Genomic DNA, 12444 nt, shown 5'->3' on the forward strand with positions numbered 1-12444 from the left:
TCTATATTTATAATTTGGAGTTAGATAGATTCCTGATGCAGTGTTTTGAATGTGATGGATACATTTTTTTAAGGCACTCTTTTAGAAATATATCAAGACATACACAGTATCTAAAAATATAACTGTTTTAATGCTCATGACTGTTAATGGAAAAAAATGGCTTTTTTAATGACTCATTTAGTTCATGTAAACTGTTCATATTTTACCAGAGCATCTAAAAATACAAATTCTAACTTTGTTTTTTGAAAGATATGGTTGGCATTAAGCCATCTTTTAGATATGGGTTAAACAACTTTTTATATTTACAAGACAAACTGAGAGAATGCTGAATCTCTTCTCTCCCCCAGATTTGCTGCTATATGGTATTCTGTTATGAAGGTAGCTTTCCTGGGGAGTAGCTGTTGGGGAAAATCAACTCTGAAGGCAACTTCAGAATGACAGGAGATAAAGAGTTAGAAGTCCTTCTTTCTTTGCTACCAATATTTGAAACACATTAACAAACTTTTAATTTTTATACTTAAAGTTTTAAAACTTTATACCTTCATATTTTGGACCTTTTACACTTGGCTTTGAACTCAGCTGTTTTTGCTTTCCCATAACTTTGCTCTTTTTATATTGCTTTCTCAAAACTTTTATTATAATTTTCTTAAGGCAAAAATCAACTCAGTGACAGTATTTCCCATTCTTGGTCTAATAAACAGCCCTGTTTCTTGATGCGGTTATGATCCGTTCTGTTCTTTATCCTGTTGTGCCTGTTGCTATGACTACATGTTGACCCTGGCAGCAAAAATGAATCAATCTCTCATTTGTGCATCTAACCACAAGCTGTTGCCTTCTGAATTGACAGCCAGGAATTAAGGAAGAGTGCAAAACCAGGCCTGCAAAGTACAGTCATTACTATGGCTTTGGAATTGTCCACCACTTTATCCCTGTGCTCATTTGAGTGCGTACGAGTGTGTCTTTGTCAGAGAAGAGTCTATTAGTTCTTCTATACTGGTGTTTCTGTGTGCTGTAAATGCGCTTGGCATTGGATATGCTGTAGTGGTACCAGCAGGAGTACAGCTAGGGCAGCTCAGAGCTGGCAGAGGCTACAAAATCCATTTGTGGAGCAGAATTTTAAATCTTTCACATGCAAGTACAGTTACTGAGTCTATCAAGATACTGTTGTACTTCTCTTTTTATAAGCTGTCTACCAGATGGTCTAACATTTTTAGAAGCAGTAAGTTCCCACTGAAGTCGATGGAGCTGTAGCTGGAAAACATTTGCTAAGGTAGATACTTAAATGTGAGTTTAGATATGTGGGTTTCACAGATTTGATCTTGATCTTTTAATATTACAAAATTAAAAGAGTACCTTCCTGTTTTCAAATACATTCCTAAAAAGTATTTTTACTTCTTTGCTCAGTATGTACTGATGGCAGTTTTGAGTAAAAAGTTAATGCTTGTTTCATAGACATTGAAAGGGGTAGAAGCGATTTCTGTTTGTTAAGAATTTTCTGGGCTGCTCTGAATGTCTTCTGAGACGTCTGAAGCAACAACATTGATTTCCAAGCTTTCTCAGGGTTGATACCTCCTGGTCTCTAAAATATGATGTGTTATTCTCTCTTCCCAGCTCTTCATCAAAATGAACCACCTCTCAGAAATTCAGTTGTCAGTTTTGTTTGCTTTATCAAATACAAACTTGTAAATGCTTTTCCTTTAAAGGCTAAGTATTCTTCATGGATTTCTGTTCTTTGTTCATGTAGCCTCTCTTTATGAGGGACTATTTTTTCAGTTAGTTTCTAGAACAGCGATCTTCAGGCAGTTGCAGATGCTGTATTCTGACTTAAACTTGCCTGCCAAGTGCTCTCCTGGTATGGATGCAGAGAATATGCATGGTTCTCTGTCAGTCACCCAGCTGTAATGCTGAATACACGTCTGCGTTGGCACATGTGCAGAAGTTACACTTTAAACAACTCAAAGCTTCAAAGAAATTAGCATTCATAGAGCAACGTGCAAGGTAATGGTTGATGGAAAACCAGACACTGCTCCTTTGTGTAATTATTAGCAGTTGGAAATTTTCTGACATTTACCTGACTGCAGTTTAACGTACATGGATGAAAAAACAACGATAGAAGTAGGATGAACCATGTAAATAGGAATTCCTAAGTGGTTTCCAGATCAAGAAGTCACAAGGGAAAAACTTACGTTTGAAGAACCTCAGATTCCTCAAAGTTGATTTGTGTTTAAAGAGCTTAAATGGAACTTGCTAGTTGTCAGCAAAAAAGGAATATAAGAGAGACATTCTTTCTTTACTGCTGGAAACTTTAATCATAGAATCATAGAATGGTTTAGGTTGGAAGGGACCTTAAAGATCATCTAGTTCCAACCCCCCCCTGCCATGGGCCGGGACACCTTCCGCTAGACCATGTTGTTCAAAGCCCCATCCAACCTGGCCTTGAACACTTCCACAGTTGGGGCATCCACAACTTCTCTGGGCAACCTCTTCCACTGCCTCACCACACTCATGGTGAAGAATTTCTTCCTAATATCTAATCTAAATCTGCCCTCTTTCAGCTTAAAGCCATTACCCCTTGTCCTATCACTACCTGCCCTTGTAAAAAGTCCCTCTCCAGCTCTCTTGTAGGCCCCCTTCAGGTACTGGAAGGCTGCTATAAGGTCCCTGGAGCTTTCTCTTCTCCAGGCTGAACAACCCCAACTCTCTCAGCCTGTCCTCATAGGAGAGGTGCTTCAGCCCTCTGATCGTCTTTGTGGCCCTCCTCTGGACTTGCTCCAACAGGTCCATGTCCTTCTTATGCTGGGGATCCCAGACCTGAATGTAGTACTCTAGGTGGGGTCTCACGAGAGCGGATATTATGATTAACAGGGCAATCTGAAGGCAAAAGAATCAGATTTAATCTTTTGATTCTTTAGTGAATCACTGTGATAGCCAGAAAAAATGCACGATGAAATCAGCCAACCAGTCTGTTCAGTAAGCGGACACATTTGCTCGTGCCTTTTGTAAAAATCAGCTCTGTATCATGGCTCTCCTCAGTATTGTCTTAGAGGCCTAACATTTTGATTCCTGCACTTGCTGTCTGTTGCCAGAACATATAAGAAGTCAGTTTTGGTGGATGGAGGGTTACAATTTCTCCAGGAAGGAACACAAGTTGATGCTGAAGTCTGCGTGTGTGGCATGAGAGGTGACAGCACATCTTTTCAGGGTGTTGGTGTGTTAACATGGATGTCCAAAAATTCACTAGTAGTCTGACATTTGTCTAATCAGAGACTCAAGCAGGAAAATGAAACCAAGAGGTTTCAAACAAATAGTGTAATAGCAATTACGCATTTGTTACCATTTTCTACTTCTAGTGTTTCCTAATCCTGCCAAATGTCTGGATCTACTACAGCCTAGTGTGGCTAAGGAATTTATAGAGCCTTGCCCTCCCTTTGTCTGGAGGCTCTAACTTCTTCCCAAGCAGCATCTGCTGTGTAACTGAAGCGTGTTGTCTGCCAAGTAGTGGACGTGTGTTGGTGAGGCAGGTGGGGAAAGGCTGTTCTTTAGCCACAGAATAAAAGCATGAATCCGGTGGTATCCACCACACGCGAAGGTGTCAGGGTTTTTTAATACCCTTGTTAATGCTGACTTCAGGTTAGGAGGTCCTCCGATAAAAGCTTTGGAATATGTTTGGATTCCAAGATCAGCACATTGGCCCACGATATTTTAGGTTGTTGCAGCCATTTCTTTGGGTTCTCAGATCCTGATACGGAGTTCTTTATGCTGCAGTCTCCTCTCCAGAGAGGTGAGTTCTGTGTATATTGGTCCTTCAGACTTCTCTGAAGCATTTCAGTAGATCCATTTACAACTTCATATTTCGTAAGTTATAGAAAACTAGTTAGGTCCTGAATGTGCTTCAGATCCAAAGTTCCCAGGGCAAGTGGATTCTTTCTTAACTTGAATTTACTTGCATTTTTACGTTCTCATAGAGCCTGTGAGAAAGGTATATATGACTTGCCCGGTGGCTTGTTTACCAAACCTTGTATTTTGATTTTTGTTTGCTTTAATTTGTATTTTCATTATATGCAGCTTCTGGACACTTCTTGGACAAACAGTTACATTTAAAATGTAAACACTGGAAACTTTAATGCTGTGGATAATAAGTATATGTAAATATAACCAAGAAAATGGGCCCAAGCTGGCATTTTCAAGATGTTTTCTCGTATGCTTCTAGTTACAAAGAACTCTTGTTGTTGATAGGCTAAAATAATGAAAACTGTATGCAGTTTTACTACTAAAAGGGATGTCTGGAATTTGAAAAGCTGTATTCTCTGCTTAGTAAATAATGTAGTTGTCAATTAATTGTTACGTTGCTGCCTCCAAAACCTCTCTTGGGTACAATTTATTTTACAGTGCCCAGCAAGCGACCTGCAGGTTTGTTGTTTCAAAGCACGCATGACTTTGTTATGTCTGCTGCTTATGTTGGGCAAAGCATGGGCATGCTGTTTTTCAAGGACACCATGCTTCTTTTTTCTCCCCTTTTTTTTTTTTAAACAGGAAAAAAATACGTAATTGTTTCCCTTCTTATGTTTTTCCATGGTTTTGATTTTTTTACTGGTCTTCAGACATAATGATGATGTTGTTCTTTTTTGGCCAGCTACATTGTTTTATCAGATTGTTTCAAGGAAATCTGTACTCTTCAGACTTGTTCTCCCTCCTTTTTTGAATGAAATGTTTCATAGATAAATTTAGAAGAGATTGAGATGATGTACGTTTCTTACGATTCATTGCAAGTTAATTACATTATGTGGTAGTTCAGCTTCATTAGATAATAGTTCTTATTTAGATGATTAAATCTTGTTTTAGCGACTTGACAGATGAAAATTGTTAGAACGCAACAATAGGTGTGGTAATGTGTTTCTGTATATTGCTATCTTTATAATAGTACTTTCCTAATGATTTAAACAAATTATTATTTTTCGGATATCACTGTGTAGAGCAGAGCCTCTCTAGTTAAATCTGCTTTCTGATTTAATTATTCTAAAATAAGAATGAAACTAGTTATCCATTGTAGCAAGTGCAGGCCATTCCTTAGGTCAAGGTTGCAAACAATGTCTTACTAGGTCCTACCCCAAGTCTGAGGACAGACAGGTTAAGGGAAAGAAGAGAGTAGCACAGAGATGCTATCTGAAAAGTCTTTGTAGCCTCTATGAGAGTTTTTCAAAAAGAAGTTTGCTTGTGCATTTTCCTTTTAGTAAAACATTGCCACTTTTCATTCAATAAGGAACTGAAATAGCTGAGAGGAACTTGACTAGAAAACATATATCATTATAGAATACATTTTGTTTCCCTACATTTTTTGGTAATGAACTATCTCAGTTTAGTTTTGCATATGTTTGTTGCAAGACTTCTCTGTGCAAACTTCTTATTTTCCTTCAGTGTGTCCCTTTAGTGATTTAAAAATTGAGCATTTGTTCTAAACTGGTTATCTAGGCTCCCTTCAAAGACATTAGCAGGAGTCAAATTGTTTGATTATTGAAAACCCAGACAACTAATTTTTTTTAAACTGTATTTCTAAATGTTAGAGGATTAAACGTATGTAAAGTTAATCTGTCACTTTGTCATACCTGATTCCTTCAGATAAGTGTTACTGGTAAGGTGATCAGAGCAGTGATAATTAAAGTGATTTTACCCCTGTCCCCTTTCAAAATTCTAGTGTCTATCCAGTTATCAGTGAACAAAACAGACAAATATAAGAAAATGTAGTTTACAAACCATGATGCAGAAGAAAACATGAATCAAAACCTGGGTACCATAAAAATAAGAATAACAGCCATTTGTCAAGTCTTTTTGGCCAGGGGAATGTTATCCCATGTTTTTGGACTGCAGGACTCAGTCAGTATTAATATACTAAAATGTGTATGCTTTATCTTCAAATAGGCTAACCGACCTCCAGCAAAGCTCAATCTGTTAACCTGCCAAGTGAAAACAAACCCTGAGGAGAAAAAATGTTTTGACCTCATATCACGTAGGTTTGTTGTTTAGGTCTTTTTATTTGCAGCTAATATCAAAGGGTTTTGCATTATTTCTATAGATGTGTCAATAATCCACTTAAACATTTTCACAATTGTAGAGTGCTTCCCTTTATAAAATGCCCTTCCAATGACAGTTTACCATTTCACTTATTTTAGCATAATGCAACTAACTGTACCTGTTTCTTTGGAAAACCACTTGGTTTTGAAGCTATCTTTACTCCTTCATTCTGTGTCATTTTGTGCTGCCTTACAATAGAGTAACAATATTTTTGCTGTGACATCTCTCTTTATATTGAAAATGTCATAGCTGATCATCTTGGAAAGTTATGGCTTTTGTACAAGATCAGAAGAAGCTTTTAAAACACTACAAAACTTCTTAAATTTTAAGAACAGTGGTTGCTATGGAACTGTGAAGAAAATACTGAGAACTTTTTTTAGTTTTGTTATCTTGTAATAGTTATAAAGGTGACATAAAGAGTCTACATATTAAAAACACCAAAACTGAATAATTTGAGGAACTGAACGGGATGATGTGCAATTGTATAGTAGAATGTTTCCTTTGTTTTCTCACTGGTACATTTTAGTACTATATTTATGGGCTCAATAAAAATACATTACTAATATATATATTTCAAATTATTTGGTGAGAAGAATATAAATCTATTCCTCATTTGTTCCTTTGTCAGAGCATAAAGTTCTTTTCTATTTGTAAATGTAAGATATGCTACGTACGTTAATAGACTAGTACTTATGTATGCAATATACAGCTTTTCCATTTCTGCACAAGCAAGTGGTCTTCCCTGTTTACTTTTGCACTTTCTTTCTTTGTTGATTACCATGTCACATTTTGCCCAATATCAGCTTATCACAACATTATCATTTGTCCCATCATGCATATGACAAGGCATAACTGGCCTCTTAGCCTCTCCAGATCACTTTTTCACTGTGTTTTACTATAGAGTTTAAAAACATTTGTTGTTTCTTAAAAACTGTAAATTGCTGTATCATGGCAAGATAAAATCTCTTATTCTTTATCTAGCATTTTCCTTTCTGTCCTTTCATGTATCCTCACCATGTTTGAAACTATCTTTTAATATCTTTTTGCCTGAATATTTTTCAAACTTAAGGAATTTTCAACCTAGAATATCTTTTTGCTAGTAGTTTTACTTCTGTTCTCATCAACTATACTAATTTTAACTCCAACTCAATCACCAAACTGTATCATATCTCGTTTCATAGACTTAAAATGTATTATCCTTTTTTCTTTAATAGTACACTATGATAACAATGCGTAGAATTACAAAAGTAGTAGTAAAGTGAAATTTTTTAGTTCAATTTAATTGAAACAGCTTGGGGCTTATCCTGATTGTATTTTGAACGTTGTGGCTGTCAAATTTGTTTTGTCATTTTTGATTACTGTGGTTTTAAGAGGTCATTTGGAAACTTTAAATCTTTCTTATTTACACAAATAAACTCAAATATGGACTCTATATTTTAGTCACACACACCACCACCCCCAGCAGAACTTTAGACTTGTGATTACTGAGGTTATATCTAGAACATGGAAAAATTACTGTACTCTCCTGCTGCTTATGTGATAGAAGCACAGCACTGAAGAAAACAGTTTCTGTTTAAAAAGTGACAAGCCACCTTGTGTAAACATAGGTATAAACATAGATAAACTGTAGGTGGTATGAGTGAAACTTACTAAATAGACTTTTTGCCTGTGAACACTTCAGTGATGAGACTAGGGACCTCAGGAGTCACACAACAATTAATTCTAGATTTTTCTGAGAGATTTCTGCAAAATAAGTTTTTCAATCATTTTTTGTAATCACAATGTGAATTATTTATTGTGCAGACGACAGGACATACCACTTTCAAGCAGAGGATGAGCAGGAATGTCAAATGTGAGTTACTTTGCTAATTTTATTTCTGATACTGGTGTTCTACTGAGACGTTACCTTGAACTTTAGAAGTGCTGAAACATTTAATAGCAAAATATTACTGCCATTTTAGATGGACATCTGTGCTACAAAACAGCAAAGAGGAAGCTTTAAATAATGCATTCAAAGGAGATGATAACACAGGAGAAAATAATATTGTCCAGGAACTGACAAAAGAAATTATATCTGAAGTCCAGAGGATGACTGGAAATGATGTATGTTGTGACTGTGGAGCACAAGGTGACTCAATTAAGCATATTTCTAATTGGTAAAAATTCTGTGTCTTGTGAGAGTTTTTAAGCTGATGTTTTATGCTTTCACTTCTACTTATCTCGCAAAGATTATACACACAGTAGAATATGCTAACAATTTAATTGCACTACTTTAGTAAGATTGATTTGCTATATGCATATTGTCAGTGGGGAGAAAATTTACCAAGAAGCTTATTTTTCTCCCATGTATTTTGCTAATTGTAACTTTTGCTTATCTAAATCGATTGAACTTATTCTATTAGCCCGTATTTAGGTAAGATACTTCAAGCATTTTCCTAATACTTTTTTTTTTTCTTTTTGTGTTTGACTTTGAGAGTGAGCCAGGGAATATGTCTAAGACTGCTCTCATTTGGAAAAGAATGCAAAGAATGCACCTGCTGACTGGTTTGCAGTGTTGGTTTTGTTGATCGATGATTTTCTACTTTAATCCTCTTCAAATTATTTTTTAAATCCTGCTGTTTCCTGTGTTCTTTTATGTTACAGAGACACTGCAGGACTTAAGTTTTTTTTTAAATAAAACAGTAGCTGAAAACATCAGAACTGAAGCTGTATGCACTTTATAAATCAATGGTAACTTCCAGCAATAGATACTGTATAAAACTATGGGAAGAGTCAATCCTGTTGTCTTTGAAGGAGAAGATTCTAAATAGCTACTACCAAACCTTTATCAAATAAATTAATTTCTAAGCTGTCTAAATCTTCAGAAATTAGTTATTTGTGTGGAAGATGAGGGAATGTTATAGCAAGAATGCAAAATACCCGGAGAAAAGACAAGCAGGGGTAACGAAAGGAGAGGAATGAGCCTTAGTATGTTTGAAATAGTTGAGTGAGAATCCATTGTAGTGTGGTGCTGTATGTATACTTCAGAATCACTGCTGCCTCACTTAAAGTAAAGTCTATACTTGAAATACAAAAGAAACCCCTTTAGGCATTTTTATTTCATTTTGTACTGCACCTATACCCCCAATTGAGAATGTGACACCATTATGTTGGTGGTGGGAAAAATGCAGTTCCTGAAAGCCATGTGGAGAATGACAAGCTGGACTGTTGGAGCAGTTCGCTTGGAGGGTGATGTCCTTTAAAAAAAAAAATAAATAAAAAAAATTTTGCATCTTCACTTCTTTCACCATTAAAAAAATCCTGGTTTGTTTCCCAGTAGAGTAAATGTAAAGACATAAATTAAAAAAACTGAAAATTCTCGTACAGGAATCTTATTTTACAGAATTTCATTTATGTATACTACATTTTCTAGAAAGAAATAATTACCTGAACAAATTCTAATTCTGTGGGTGCTTTCTGTTTCAGATCCTACCTGGCTTTCAACAAATCTGGGAATTCTAACTTGCATTGAATGCTCAGGAATCCATAGAGAACTTGGTGTTCACTATTCCAGAATGCAATCACTTACATTAGATGTGCTGGGAACATCTGAACTTCTGGTAATCAAATTGCTTTTATTAACGTAAAAATAGTACTATAAAATACTTAAAACACAAGTATATTTTTTTCACTTTAATGATATGTTGTTCTAATCTTGAAAGTTGCCTCTGGATAAACATAATTTAAGAAAGCTTAATTCTTCAGGTTTAAGGGAACCTCCTAGAACATAGTGTCTTACTATAAACTTTGCCTGATCTTAGAATTTAAATTAGTAGAGGCTTCATATTTTTTGTGTTTCCAAGTCTTTTTACCCTTGGTTGCTTTTTAAAAGAACACAGCTGTATGACATATAAATGTGCCTCTCAAATTAAAAATTGAAGGACTTCACAAATACTTATCCCTTTAATTATTTAGCATTATTTTAGAAGAGAACTTTAATCCTCAAAAGAAGAAAATGTATTCAGCTTTGCTACACAAAGACATTACCACATATCAGCTGCTCTGTGACAGTTTATATGTGTGTTCTTACCCAGCACAAAGTATTTTGCATTTATTGTATGAACTGGTGTCTTGATGTATTATTCTGCAGTTACTTGTTTGTGTATTAAATTGCAGCTGAAAACTGACACCTGAAAAGGTACCTAATCTGTTCATGATCGCTGACATAGTAGCAGAACTGGGAATCAGAAACAAAAAGTCCCAACCCCCATTTTCCTGTGTCCTCCCACTAGTATGTGCATGGCCAATAACCGAACATGTTTATTAAGTGAGCTGTGGATTATTTGTTTTTTTAACAGCTTGCAAAGAATATTGGGAATGCTGGGTTTAATGAGATTATGGAATTCTGTCTGCCAGTTGATGAGATGGTCAAACCTAATCCAAGCAGCGATATGTAAGTAAAGAGCCACTACTTCTGAAAAAGGCAGGCATTTAATTTAATATTGCTGATGGGTTGTGCCATTACGGTTTGCACCAGCAGGCCATGGAAGATGTATAATGTCTTATATGTAGCCTTATAGCCAAGGAGTGAACCTTTTTTCTGATGCTTTCATGTTTGTTTTATTGAATTTTTGTCTGATTGTACCTTCCCTAATAGTAAGGATTATTTTACCAACTCTCTGAATCATGGTTTGTGGGACAAAAACAAATTAAACATGACTTGTTGGGAATTTTAAAGACACACAAGGGTAGGGATTAAAAGCTATTAATTTTGTGCTATTTAAACACAAAATAGAAATTGGAATAAGGTACACATTCCACGTGAAAGATACTGAACACCTAGCGTTTAGAAACTACACCTAGGACTTAAGTCCATAACTGTGTGAAATAAAGACAGAACATTTAATTTAATTCCTCAAAAACACTGAACTGTGATGGCAGAGACACAGCAAGGACAGCTGCCTACTTGGCTGGATACTACTTCATCGTAAAAGAGCTAGTAAATGATGCAGAAACAAACCCAGAAGAATTGGCTTTAGATAAAGCTGATTTTTACATTAATCTGGACTTTCACCATTCTGACAGAACCAGTGTTAAACCATGCAGTTTAAATTATTTTTTACTACAAGAATAGTACAGAGTATTAATAATTAAAATTACTAATAATTTTACTGAATGCTAAATCAATAGCATAAGAAGACTTCTAAAAAATGATTTTTTAAAAAAATCATTTAGTTTGGTACATCTACATATCAAATTTGGTTTTTTTTTAATGAAATGAGAACCTGAAGACAAACACTTCTTAAAAACTATGAAGGAATACTGTCATATGCTTTAGGAACAAAAGCTTTCCATTGATTCAGTTTATTATTATTTAGGGTTTTTTTCTTTTTACCCACTATATAGTATCTAGATGATAAAGTATGGCTTTGCTAAATGTCTTCTGTGCCATGTTGTGTACATCCCAAGAGCTGGTAAGGAGTTATGCCTTTGGGAGGCATGCAAGCTCCTGTCATGTTGTGATGGGAAGAGGAGTAGCCATTTGTTAGCTGGGTATCAACAGCAAAAGTGATAACTCGTGCTGCTTCAAGTGTACTAAGTTTTCACCTCAGTTTAGGGGTGAAACTAAAAACTCCAATACATCCTCCCTGTTATGGTTGTGGTGAAGAGTTGCTTTACAGAATATACTAACTGCTGTGAATACAGATCTAAGGCCTGGATAGTCTGTACAGAGTTATAAGACAGATTTTTGTATCCCATGCCTTCCATCCCTTTCCAGCATGTGTAGGAGTACAAGTCAGGTAAACATAAACCTGCCAGGCTGCAGTTAGCAAACCAGCATTACGAAGCTTTGGTGTATCTTCTGTACATAGAGTTGGGTAATCTTGATCTCAACTTCACACCAGAGTTCAGAAGGGAAAATTCATGGTCTGTCCTCTTATTGGATATTTGATTCCTCTTCTGTAGCTACATTTCATACTGGAAATATGAGACTGCATGTCTTATGTGCATATTTAAGAAGAAAAATTATCATAATGGATGAGAAATAGTCTTTCCCAGATTTTATTTCAAATGACTGTATTTATGGAAATTCTAATGTGTATCTTCTGCTAAAAGTTATAGAAGTAAATTATATTCAATTTCAGGAATGCAAGAAAAGATTATATTACTGCCAAGTATATTGAGAGAAAATATGCAAGGAAGAAGCATGCTGACAATGCAGCTAAATTACATGCTCTTTGTGAAGCTGTCAAATCAAGAGACATTCTTGGATTAGTCCAAGTATATGCTGACGGTGTGGATCTCACAGAAAAAATCCCACTGGCCAATGGCCATGTAAGTGTTGTAAATTTTATTAGACAAATTGTTGTAAGTGCAAAATGCTTTCATTAATTA

General features: G+C 35.6%; 1 protein-coding gene across 2 annotated transcripts in view; it reads left to right on the forward strand.

Moving 5' to 3' along the window:
• ASAP2 (ArfGAP with SH3 domain, ankyrin repeat and PH domain 2) overlaps positions 1 to 12444 on the forward strand; it is a 98820-nt gene that overhangs the window by 60006 nt on the left and 26370 nt on the right. For both annotated transcript variants that reach the window (XM_059829828.1, XM_059829820.1), the window contains exons 12-17: positions 5917 to 6004; positions 7873 to 7921; positions 8031 to 8197; positions 9535 to 9668; positions 10407 to 10501; positions 12195 to 12384. In XM_059829828.1, the coding sequence (XP_059685811.1) occupies positions 5917 to 6004; positions 7873 to 7921; positions 8031 to 8197; positions 9535 to 9668; positions 10407 to 10501; positions 12195 to 12384 (723 nt within the window). The remainder of the gene's footprint in view (positions 1 to 5916; positions 6005 to 7872; positions 7922 to 8030; positions 8198 to 9534; positions 9669 to 10406; positions 10502 to 12194; positions 12385 to 12444) is intronic.

Source organism: Gavia stellata, chromosome 2 (genome assembly GCF_030936135.1).
Source record: "Gavia stellata isolate bGavSte3 chromosome 2, bGavSte3.hap2, whole genome shotgun sequence".
NCBI classification, from domain to species: domain Eukaryota; kingdom Metazoa; phylum Chordata; class Aves; order Gaviiformes; family Gaviidae; genus Gavia; species Gavia stellata.